At 40.0% G+C, this 10,013-nt stretch overlaps 1 protein-coding gene across 5 annotated transcripts; it reads left to right on the plus strand.

Annotated features, from left to right (window-relative positions):
* The first annotated feature begins 1,629 nt into the window (after positions 1 to 1,629).
* On the plus strand, positions 1,630 to 9,286 carry LOC110488897 (polycomb group RING finger protein 1). Of its 5 annotated transcripts, none has more exons than XM_021561346.3 (9): positions 1,630 to 2,125; positions 2,976 to 3,081; positions 4,571 to 4,723; positions 4,992 to 5,063; positions 5,150 to 5,252; positions 7,171 to 7,216; positions 7,473 to 7,559; positions 7,874 to 7,954; positions 8,430 to 9,286. In XM_021561346.3, exons 1-9 carry the CDS (start codon positions 2,039 to 2,041, stop codon positions 8,478 to 8,480), a joined length of 786 nt encoding a protein of 261 aa, XP_021417021.1. In that variant the 5' UTR covers positions 1,630 to 2,038; the 3' UTR covers positions 8,481 to 9,286. The 5 variants fall into 5 exon arrangements, with proteins under 5 accessions (XP_021417021.1, XP_021417022.1, XP_090054182.1 ...); XM_021561347.3 differs by having other exon boundaries at positions 1,997 to 2,125; positions 2,979 to 3,081; XM_090198056.1 differs by having other exon boundaries at positions 1,997 to 2,124; positions 2,972 to 3,081.
* Positions 9,287 to 10,013: the final 727 nt, after the last annotated feature.

The raw sequence follows: 10,013 nt of genomic DNA on the forward strand, positions 1-10,013 counted from the left end.
AAAAAAGGCCCCATTGTCCATGTCCTATGTGAGGTAATGAGAATAAATGAAAGGCTCAGTGCGCCCTCTCTGACATCTCCCTCTCTCTCTCTCTTCCCATCCCTCTCTCTCCTGGCTGACGTGTTTTGCCATACTGTGATCTCCTGTCTCCGGGCCCTCAGGTAATTTGGATATTGCATGGAGTCAAAAGCTCTGTCAATCAGATAAGCACTGACCTAGCAGGCCTCATAGATAAGACATTACACAGCAAGAGGGAACGGCAGACAGTGGGGACACAAGGTTGACTATAAAAGCTCAGTGAAGCGAGGCTGATCACGACGGCTTTTCAACCACATAGGGCTGCCAAGAATTAAGTATCGCTTGTCCTCTTCTTGCCATCTCCCAATTTAGATTGACTGGATCAAATCTGGATCTGGTGGATACTCGTCTTTCCTTTTCAGGTCCAGAACACAGTTTAGACAGGTATCTCTGTTATATGATGCGAGTGGGCCTCTGCAAATAAAATAAAATAGTATTTGTCACATGTGCCAAATACAACAGGTGTACTTAACCTTGAAATTCTTGCTTGCAAACTCTTCCCAACGATGCAGTTAAAAAAATAAAATCATAATAACACAAGAGGAATAAAATACACAATAACGGAGCTATATATTTTATTACTCTTTATTGCTTTTATTGCTCTTACATTCTGCATTGTAAAATTCTAACTTTAGAAGCCTTTTTAAACCTTCAGTAAAATTCCTCTGTAAACGTAAAATGTGTTATGTGTAAATCATGTACATATTCCCAGAATCAATTAAATGCACCTATTAGGCCTACAGTTTTTTGCCACTGCACCAAATGGGGTACAAAAGACACTGCATGCGTATATTCCATTGGCTTACCAAACAACAAGGTGCTTTACCATGGAGTGGGAGACAATGTGCCACATATGTTGAATGAGTGCGACATTGACATATTACAAAGAGTGAGACATGAGCTTTTGCTCAAGACAACATTTAGGTGGAGCACAGATAGAAAGCCACTGGGGGATTGCACTACAAATTCTAAATACACGTTCAAGACAGCCCAGAGCACTTTCCATCAATGAAGGAGCGACTCAAAAGTTAACTTACATTTTATTTTTATTTTATAGATGCTACTTCTCTGAAACTTGTCACATCAAACCTGCGCTCAAAGTGACCATACAATATCTTTCCATATGGTACAAATTACATATTTTAAAAGGCAATATGTAGTGGTGATCTTTAAAGATTCACCTAAGGGGAAATTGGTTAAATTTAAGGACATAATTTGATATAGTTTTATAACTAGGACTGTTGTTACTGGGAACACCATCTCTTCTAAATATGTCACACAGTGTAGCCTACCCCTGTGGATGAGTAGCCTATGCTCTATAACCGTAGTGGTGATTGCAATCTCCAAACTAAGATGTTGGCCAACAACTAACGTGAAAAACAATTTATATGGACAATTTCTACCCAATAAATGTTGCTGTTGTCTAACAATATTGAGTCGTATGCTTCCAGTGCCATCTACTGACAAGAGACTGGTAGCACAGAGCCTACCATTCAAGGCTATTCAAAAACTTTTCTGTGTGTGAGCCTAACAGTGAGCTCTTATGTCATAGAAGGTGCCAGTGCTGTCACTAGTAGGCCTACTTAATTTCTCCATGCAAATATGATTTATTGTTGAAAGTAGTATAGCAATCGACACGCAGCTTTTACAACCCATCATGAGAAGCTGTATGCTAAGAAATGCAAGAGGAGTAACAGGACTCACCGTTCTGTAATTTGTGTTCTGCTTTTAGTTTAGTATTTTTCGAGGTGTTATTATTTAAAATACTTAACACATAAAAACGTCACTGACGTTTGATGGTGAGTTTTGAGTAGGAAGCGAGTGAGAAAACAGAGTAGGAAGCGAGTGAAGGGTTAGAGGGCAGGGCACGATGAAAGATGATTGAAATTCAGCCACAGAACGGACTTGGAGCATGCTCTTGAACACTCCTTCCACCCGGAAATACGAATAATTCCCAAAGATGGCGGAGCAAGGGCCAATGGCGATAGCTATGCGGCTAAGAAATCAACTCCAGTCCGTATATAAGCTCGACCCGTTACGAAATGAGGTAGGTACCAATTAATTTCGGACTCTATAGACCAGTGAGAATTGTTTGAGTTGATCAGGGCTGGATCTAGCCGCATAACTAGTTACGACAAGGAAAGGCAGCAATGCGAGCGCTTTCTCCCGTCCCTAAGTGATGGAGAGAGAGCTGCCTACCATGTGTGCGGAAGTCTATCCGTGTTGTTGTTCTGGGCAGCTAATGCAGGTAATTCGTGCAAATGTGTACCGTTCAAACGACCCATTCCCCCCGTTTTACACCAGAAACGCGGTGCATTGTTTGTTAAAATACTAATGTGCGTTTTGCATGGATAAAATATTTTGACAGTGATGTTTAAGTTTTTACACTTATTAACTAGTAGCAGCTAATTGTGTTTTCTAGGCTAGCTAGCTTCTCGTGACGGGCTTGTCAAACCTTGCTTGTAAGTGACTGTCTTACCTGTGTCCAATATTTGCAATTCCGTGTGTAGCGTACTGGGTTGCTAACTATATAACTTTATAAAGATATAACGTAAAGTTAGATGCTACACTATTATTTGCCATTGTGTTAGCAATCATAACTAGGTACAATGTTGCAGTCACCTGACACACCCACCTGCTCTAAGTAGTGGAAAAGAGCACGCGCAATCGACAATGAAGTCACCAGGCTACTCTAGAATATCGTCATTCTGCCATTTAAAAAAAAAAAAATATATATATATATATATATATATATATATATATATATATATATATATATATATATATATATATATATATATATATATATTGTTTACACCAAGTAGCAACAATGTAACGAAACTGCATGGGATACTTTATATTCTTGAGATTTCAATAGCAACTTAATATTGTTGCAGGAGGAAGTGAAGTTGAAGATCAAAGACCTGAACGAGCACATAGTGTGCTATCTCTGTGCTGGGTACTTCATCGATGCCACAACTATTACCGAGTGTCTGCATACATGTAAGTGGGCCTAGCCTGTGTGTTCTATGTTTTGGTTTATGAAGTTGCCTCTCTAAGAAATAGGCTAACTTTTATAGACTTGTGGACTAGCCTACATACTGCCTGTGAATGCGTACAAATCAAAGTTTGTTGGTCTCGTACACAGATTTAAAAGTGCAGCTTAATACTTATGTTTCTAGCTTCAAAAGTGCAGTATACTTTCGTAGATATAGTGTATGGACACCCTTCAAATGAGTGGATTCTGTCATTTCAGTCACAACTGTTGCTGACAGGTGTATGAAATCGAGCACACAGCCACGCAATCTCCAAAGACAAACATTGGCAGTAGAATGGCCTTACTGAAGAGCTCAGTGACTTTCAACATGGCACGGTTATAGGCTGCCACCTTTCCAACAAGTCAGTTCATCAAATTTCTGCTGTGCTAGAGCTGCTCTGGGCAACTAAGTGCTGTTATTGTGAAGTGGAAATGTCTAGGAGCAACAACGAGTCAGCCATGAAGTGGTAGGCCACACAAACTCACAGAATGGGATCGCCAAGTGCTGAAGCACGTAGCGTGTGAAAATCGTCTGTCCTCAGTTGCAGCACTCACTACCGAGTTCTAAACTGGCTCTAGAAAAAACATCAGCACAATAACTGTTTGTCGGGAGCTTCGTGTGAAATGGGTTTCTATGGCCGAGCAGCTGCACGCAAGCCTAAGATCACCATGTGCAATGCCAAGTGTCGGCTGGAGTGGTGTAAAGCTTGACCCCGTTGGACTCTGGAGCAGTGGAAACAGTCTCTGCAGTGATGAATTAAGATTCACCATCTGGTAGTCCGACAGACAAATCTGTGTTTTGTGGATGCCAGGAGAATGCTACTTTCTCAAATACATAGTACCAACGGTAAAGTTTGTTGGAGGGGGAATAATGGTCTGGGGCTGTTTTTCATGGTTTGGGCTAGGCCCCTTAGTTTCAGTGAAGGGAAATCTTAACGCTACAGCATACAATGACATTCTACACTTCCTACTTTGTAGCAAGTTTGAGGAAGGCCCTTTCCTTTTAATGCATAACAATGCCCCTGTGCACAAAGTGAGGTCCATACAGAAATGTTTTTTTTGTTCAGGGTGGAAGAACTTGACTGGTCTGCCCTGACCTCAACTCCATCGGTCCACTTTGGGTTGAATTGAAATGCCGACTCTGAGCCAGGCCTAATTGCCCAACCTCACTAATGCTCATGTGGCTGAATGGAAGCAAGTCCCGCAGCAATGTTCCAACATCTAGTGGAAAGCCTTCCCAGAAGAGTGGAGGCTATTATAGCAGCAAATGGGGGACCAACTCCATATTAAAGCCCATGATTTTGGAATGAAATGTTTGACGAGCAGGTGTCCACGTACTTTGTCATGTAGTGTACATAGTAATAAAACAAGTTTGTATAGTGCATTTTAATGTTACTATAAAACATCATTTTTCAGGGACATTAATGGCCAATGTCTCTTCTGCTTCTATTTCAGTCTGTAAAAGTTGTATCGTGAAATACCTCCAAACCAGCAAGTATTGTCCAATGTGCAACATAAAGATCCATGAAACCCAGCCTTTATTGAACCTGAAATTGGATAGAGTGATGCAAGACATTGTCTACAAACTGGTTCCAGGACTTCAAGAAAGTAAGTACATTGAAATTCATACAATAATACTTGTTCTAGTTTTTGTTACATAGTACTTTAATGGTTTGATTTTGTTTCTCCTGTTTACTTAGAAAAACGCTCTTAACTCCTAATCATCTCATTTGTAAAGTTCGCAATGAGAACTAGTGTAACGGTGTTACATAAACACCTGCGTCATTACATTATCAATTTAGCGTGGGTTGATAAAATATATTTTTTTAATGTGGTAGTGTTTCTAAGGTCCTTAATTTATGTTCTTTGTAAACAGGTGAAGACAAGAGAATAAAGGAATTCTATCAGTCGCGTGGGCTTGAGAGAGTTGTTCAACCGCCTGGGGAAGGTAAGCCTTTAGATTTTAATTAGATTTTTCATGTTTTGTCAATCTACAGCTTCTACTTTTACATGGTATCTGTGTGTCACCCCTAGACTCCATACCAGATACAGGATTACCTTTTACCAGCTTTGACCATTCCAAGGCCCACTTCTACAGATATGACGAGCAGGTCTCGCTTTGTCTAGAGAGGCAAAGGTAAGATTTTGTGTCATGCCTTGACAAAACTACAGTAAGTAGCCTACTGTCTATTCTCAGACCGCAGGTGGATTATCACTGATACTTAGTGCTTAGTGCTTAAATTCAGTTTTGGTTCTACCCCCCCCCCCCCCCCCCAGTGTTTCCAGTAATTGTCAGCTATTGTCCAATAAAAGCCAACAAATTAAAACATTGCCACCCTAGAATATATCCTGTTTGCATTGGTTCAGATTGTCTTTCCATCGCATCATCTATGTACTCTGCCTGTCTGTCTTGAGCTCTCACTAACATATCAACTGGTACCAGCCTGCAGAGTTTCCTGTGCCAGTGAGTCAGTGTGACAGGGGCAGAAGTGTTTAAGTATTTTATGATGTTTTGCAAACTGGTGACAATGATTTATTGAGCTATAATAGCCTACCATGAAAAATGCATGTGTCCTGCTGGCTTGTCAATATGCTGTTGAAACCTGGACATTTTACTTCTTGAGGTATGTCTTACCTTGCTTCAAAGTAGCCTATAACCAAAATCCCACCATAGAAATGTGAAGGCAATTATTTGATGAAGACCTCGTGTTCATGTACTATGTGTTTTCTTTCATTGTCTAGCAGCCAAAGGTATTATCCTAGTCATTTTAGCAACTCACCATAGTTATCTTTAGCTCGCCTCTTTCAAAATAACAAAGGGATATTTCTATCTCTGCCTATGAAACCGCTTTAATGGTGTTTTCAAATTGTATTTTGTAACATTTGCACATAGACCTACCTCTGTGTACAGTGCATTTTGAAAGTATTCAGACCCGTTGACTTTCTCCACATTTGTTACAGCCTTATTCTATATTTGTCCCCCCCAATTAAAACACAATACCCCATAATGACAAGGCAAAAACAGGTTTAGAAATGTTTGCAATGTATAAAATAATGAAATCACATTTACATAAGTATTAAGACCTTAACACAGTACTTTGTTGAAGCACCTTTGGCAGTGATTACAGCCTCTGGTCTTCTTGGATATGACGCTACAAGCTTAGTACCCCTGTATTTGGAGTTTCTCACAATCTTCTCTGCAGATCCTCTCAAGCTCTGTCCGGTTGGATGGGGAGCGTCACTGCACAGCTATTTTCAGGTCTCTCCAGAGACCGGGTTCAAGTCTGGGCTCTGGCTGGACCACTCACAGACATTGAGACTTGTCCCGAAGCCACTCCTGCGTTCTCTTGGCTGTGTGCTTAGGGTTGTTGTCCTGTTGGAGGGTAAACCTTTGCCCCAGTCTGAGGACCTGAGCACTTTTGGAGTAGTTCTTCATCAAGGATGTCTCTGCTTTGCTCCCAAGTTCTAGAAACAGGATGCACCTGAGCTCAATTTTGAGTCTCCTAGCAAAGGGTTTGAATGCCTATGTAAATAAGGTATTTCTGTTTTTTCCTTGTCATTATGGGGTATTGTGTGTAGATTGAGGATTAAAAAAAAAACAATTTTCAAATAAGGCTGTAATGTAACAAAATGTGGAAAGTCAAGGGGTCTAAACTTGCAGCGCCTAAAACGAAGAAATAATTATCAACATTTTTAAGATAAACATTCTGATCTTGTTCCATTGATACAGCGTATACCTACACTACTTTGACAAACATTGTGGGGATTAAGGAGTATATGCAATACCCACTGGAAAATAACTGGGTATACAGCTTATACCTGCATATGCCCTCCACTACACCACTGATTGGCAATGAGCACTCCTAAAAAAAAAACGAGATTAACCTTCACACGGTGGCATTCAAATGGGTTTTTATTAGATATAGCCGGTGAAGTTCACATTTTAAAATCAAAACCCCGTCACAAATGTTTCCTGAAATTCTTTCAGTTCAAAATGCCCCTTAAAATCCCTCCCAGTGTTTCATGCTTAATCATGTACTCTCTTGTCCCTACAGTTCATCTCTGTCTGAAAAAAAAGATAAGACCAAACTGACTCTTCATGTAAGTCGTGTGTGGAATGGAACCCCACTATGCCACCAGAGGTCTCTGTTAGTTTAACTTGCAGTGGTCTGTTCTGTTTGGATCGGGTCTCCACAAGCAATGCTTTTGCAATTGTATTTAATTTGAGTGTATCTGTCAGTCCCTAGTAGAATTGCCCACATTTTTTGGGGGGTATATCCATTTTTAATTCCGTAATCATTTGGAATCACGTGTGGAATTGGAGTTGTAGTAATGTTGCTCTGCCTCGTCTCTGCAGCAGAAGTTTGTGCGCTGCTCGGTCCGAGCTGAGGTGAGACACCTGCGTAAAGTGCTGTGTCATCGACTGAATGTGGAGAAGCACCAGGTCAGTTGATTGTCTAGGAAGACTACATTTTAAGAGGGACATATCAGCACCATTTTACATTACATGTGCAGTGTACCTATTTGCAAACAGTCCAAAACTACAACACAGGAACCATGTCCTATGACTACAAAAGTGTAGCCTATTAGATAATCCCTTGTGCAACTTTTCAGTCGAGTGCTTTGAATGTTATACAACTAACCTGTGTATGTGAATGTTTCAGAGAACTGGAAATGGAGCATATGTGCGCTTGTACAGTTGACCCAGGACCAGTTGTCATGTTTTGTCCTCACTGTGTGGTCTCCATTTCATCACAGATCCAGATGTTGTTCAATAATGAGTCCCTTCCAGATCACATGACCATGAAACGGCTGTGGATCTCTCACTGGTTTGGCAAGGTACCTCCCAAGTTGAGCCAACAATTTCACACTGAATTCCTTTACACTTGAACTTTTTCCATTTGGACGCTCTGTGGTGGAAACAGCATTATTGAATTTAAGGAAATAATATTCCAAATCAATATTCTGTAGTGACTTCAAATTATACAATGTCTATGGAAATCTTACTCTCAATTCAAACATGTTTTCTAAGCACAAGAAGAAAGTAATTGTATGTTACTTAGAAAACTACATTGTTTGGGGGTAAGACAAACAGTGCATATATATTTAAGAAGTTAAATCATGCTGACGTTGATCTCAGTGTGTATATATTCCTTCATAAATCCAAATAATTAATTGTAGTGCGAGAAGAGAATACTTTGACTTACCTCAAATCCTGTAACAGGGTTATAATTGATTTGGGAGCTTCTTTCTGATTAGTTTGATTTATGTTCATGTAGGATTACATGTAATCAATTGTTTTTTATTATTCCAGGCTCAACCGTTGGTCCTTCACTACACTATTAAGGACAAAAGGACAAGATAGAACTTTTCTTGCCTGGCTACCCATCCACATCACTCCGGCCAACTGATGTTTCTTGTCCACCATGAGTCTGGGTTTGCCCCCCCCCCCCCCCCCCCCCCCCGACAGTTTCTAGAATGCACACACATTCTAAATGGTCCCAGAAATCGAGGGGTTGGGCCAGAGCCGGCCTACATGATGTCACCAATTTTGCTACTCTTTGTTAGATGATCCAATCACTGAATTTGTTTTGTACAAAGGCCTTCATTTTGAAGTCAGACAAACAACTTCTAGGATGGCAGTTTCAGACTGAACGTATGTAGCGATGGATAGACTCATTGGTTGTTTAGCAACAACCGACGTGTGTGCGACTATGGGGCAAAACAGACAGGGTTGGCTTAGATTGTTGACACGTAAACTAGTCTCCATGTGCAAGTGTATTTGTTTTAAATAAACAATGAGTACTTCTCTTCATACATTAGTTGTTGGTTAGCTAGTGAATTTTTGCCATTAGCATTGACATGAAATCAGTCAAACCTCAAAACAATACATGGTATCAAGAACAAGATAAAACAAGCTGAAACGAGCCACCTATGATTCCCCACACGGCAACTCTTTTCAATGTTGCTAGCTAGCTGACCATTCAGAATCCTCACAAAGCACTGCTTCCGGCCTCAGAATTACATTTGGGGTGAGATGTCAGGCAAGGACTTCCCCCTTTCTAATGACCTCAGCAGCTGTATATATTTTGTATTAAATATATTATATTTTAACAGTGTGTACATATTTTGCTTGTTTTGTATTTTTGAAAATAAATATTTGAAAATTGACATGTACAGTTTTTTTTTTTTTTACAGTTACCTGTGGAGATTTGCACAGAATTTTTGAAAAACAGTTGCTATGTTCAATTATGGGAAGCCAACATCAACATGGAATGGAAGCAACTATCAATGGAACTGTGCAATGTTGTCTCAACTCAGTAATGGAAGATATAACCTCAAATAAAAGCATTGAAGCTTTAGTGCATTTGATTAATGGAGTGAAAGTATGTACACTTTTATAGACCAGAAAATTAACGCTTGTCACTAAAATTGTAATTTATTAGTTCACGTTTCAGTGGTGCAAGTCCGGAATTATCAAATTGGAGTACTGCAAAACTAACACTGAACTCTAAATTCTGGTAAATATTTTTGTTCTTCGAAGCACCTAAACTCTCATGAACTGTACTATATACAGTGGAACTGATCTGTACATACTTGATGCTATTTTACAGCCCCTTTATGGTTTGTGCTGATGAGTCACGCTGGATAGGAGCAGCTGACATCCAGGCATGCCAGCATTGGGAATCGATGTTAACTCACTATTCTCAAAGCCATACCCAAATCTCATACGAGATACCTTTGTTTTAATGACTGTCAGACGACTGGTTCTAATGTTCTTCATTAAGTGATAACATTCCACTAGGTGGCAGACTTGATTCATTCTATGCATTACTTCACTTTTAGGTTGACTGAGGAGAGACCATCCCCATGAGGGCCATTATCAGTGGAGCTGCTA

This window comes from Oncorhynchus mykiss, chromosome 14 (genome assembly GCF_057628025.1).
Source record: "Oncorhynchus mykiss isolate SJ-2025 chromosome 14, ASM5762802v1, whole genome shotgun sequence".
Classification (NCBI taxonomy): Eukaryota; Metazoa; Chordata; class Actinopteri; order Salmoniformes; family Salmonidae; genus Oncorhynchus; species Oncorhynchus mykiss.

Coding starts and splice junctions, on each gene's coding strand:
- LOC110488897 (XM_090198056.1), top strand. CDS start 2,039: ATGGCGGAGCAAGGGCCAATGGCGATAGCTATGCGGCTAAGAAATCAA. Junction 7,217..7,472: donor AGACCAAACTGACTCTTCAT/GTAAGTCGTGTG, acceptor TCGTCTCTGCAG/CAGAAGTTTGTGCGCTGCTC. Junction 7,955..8,429: donor TCTCTCACTGGTTTGGCAAG/GTACCTCCCAAG, acceptor TTATTATTCCAG/GCTCAACCGTTGGTCCTTCA.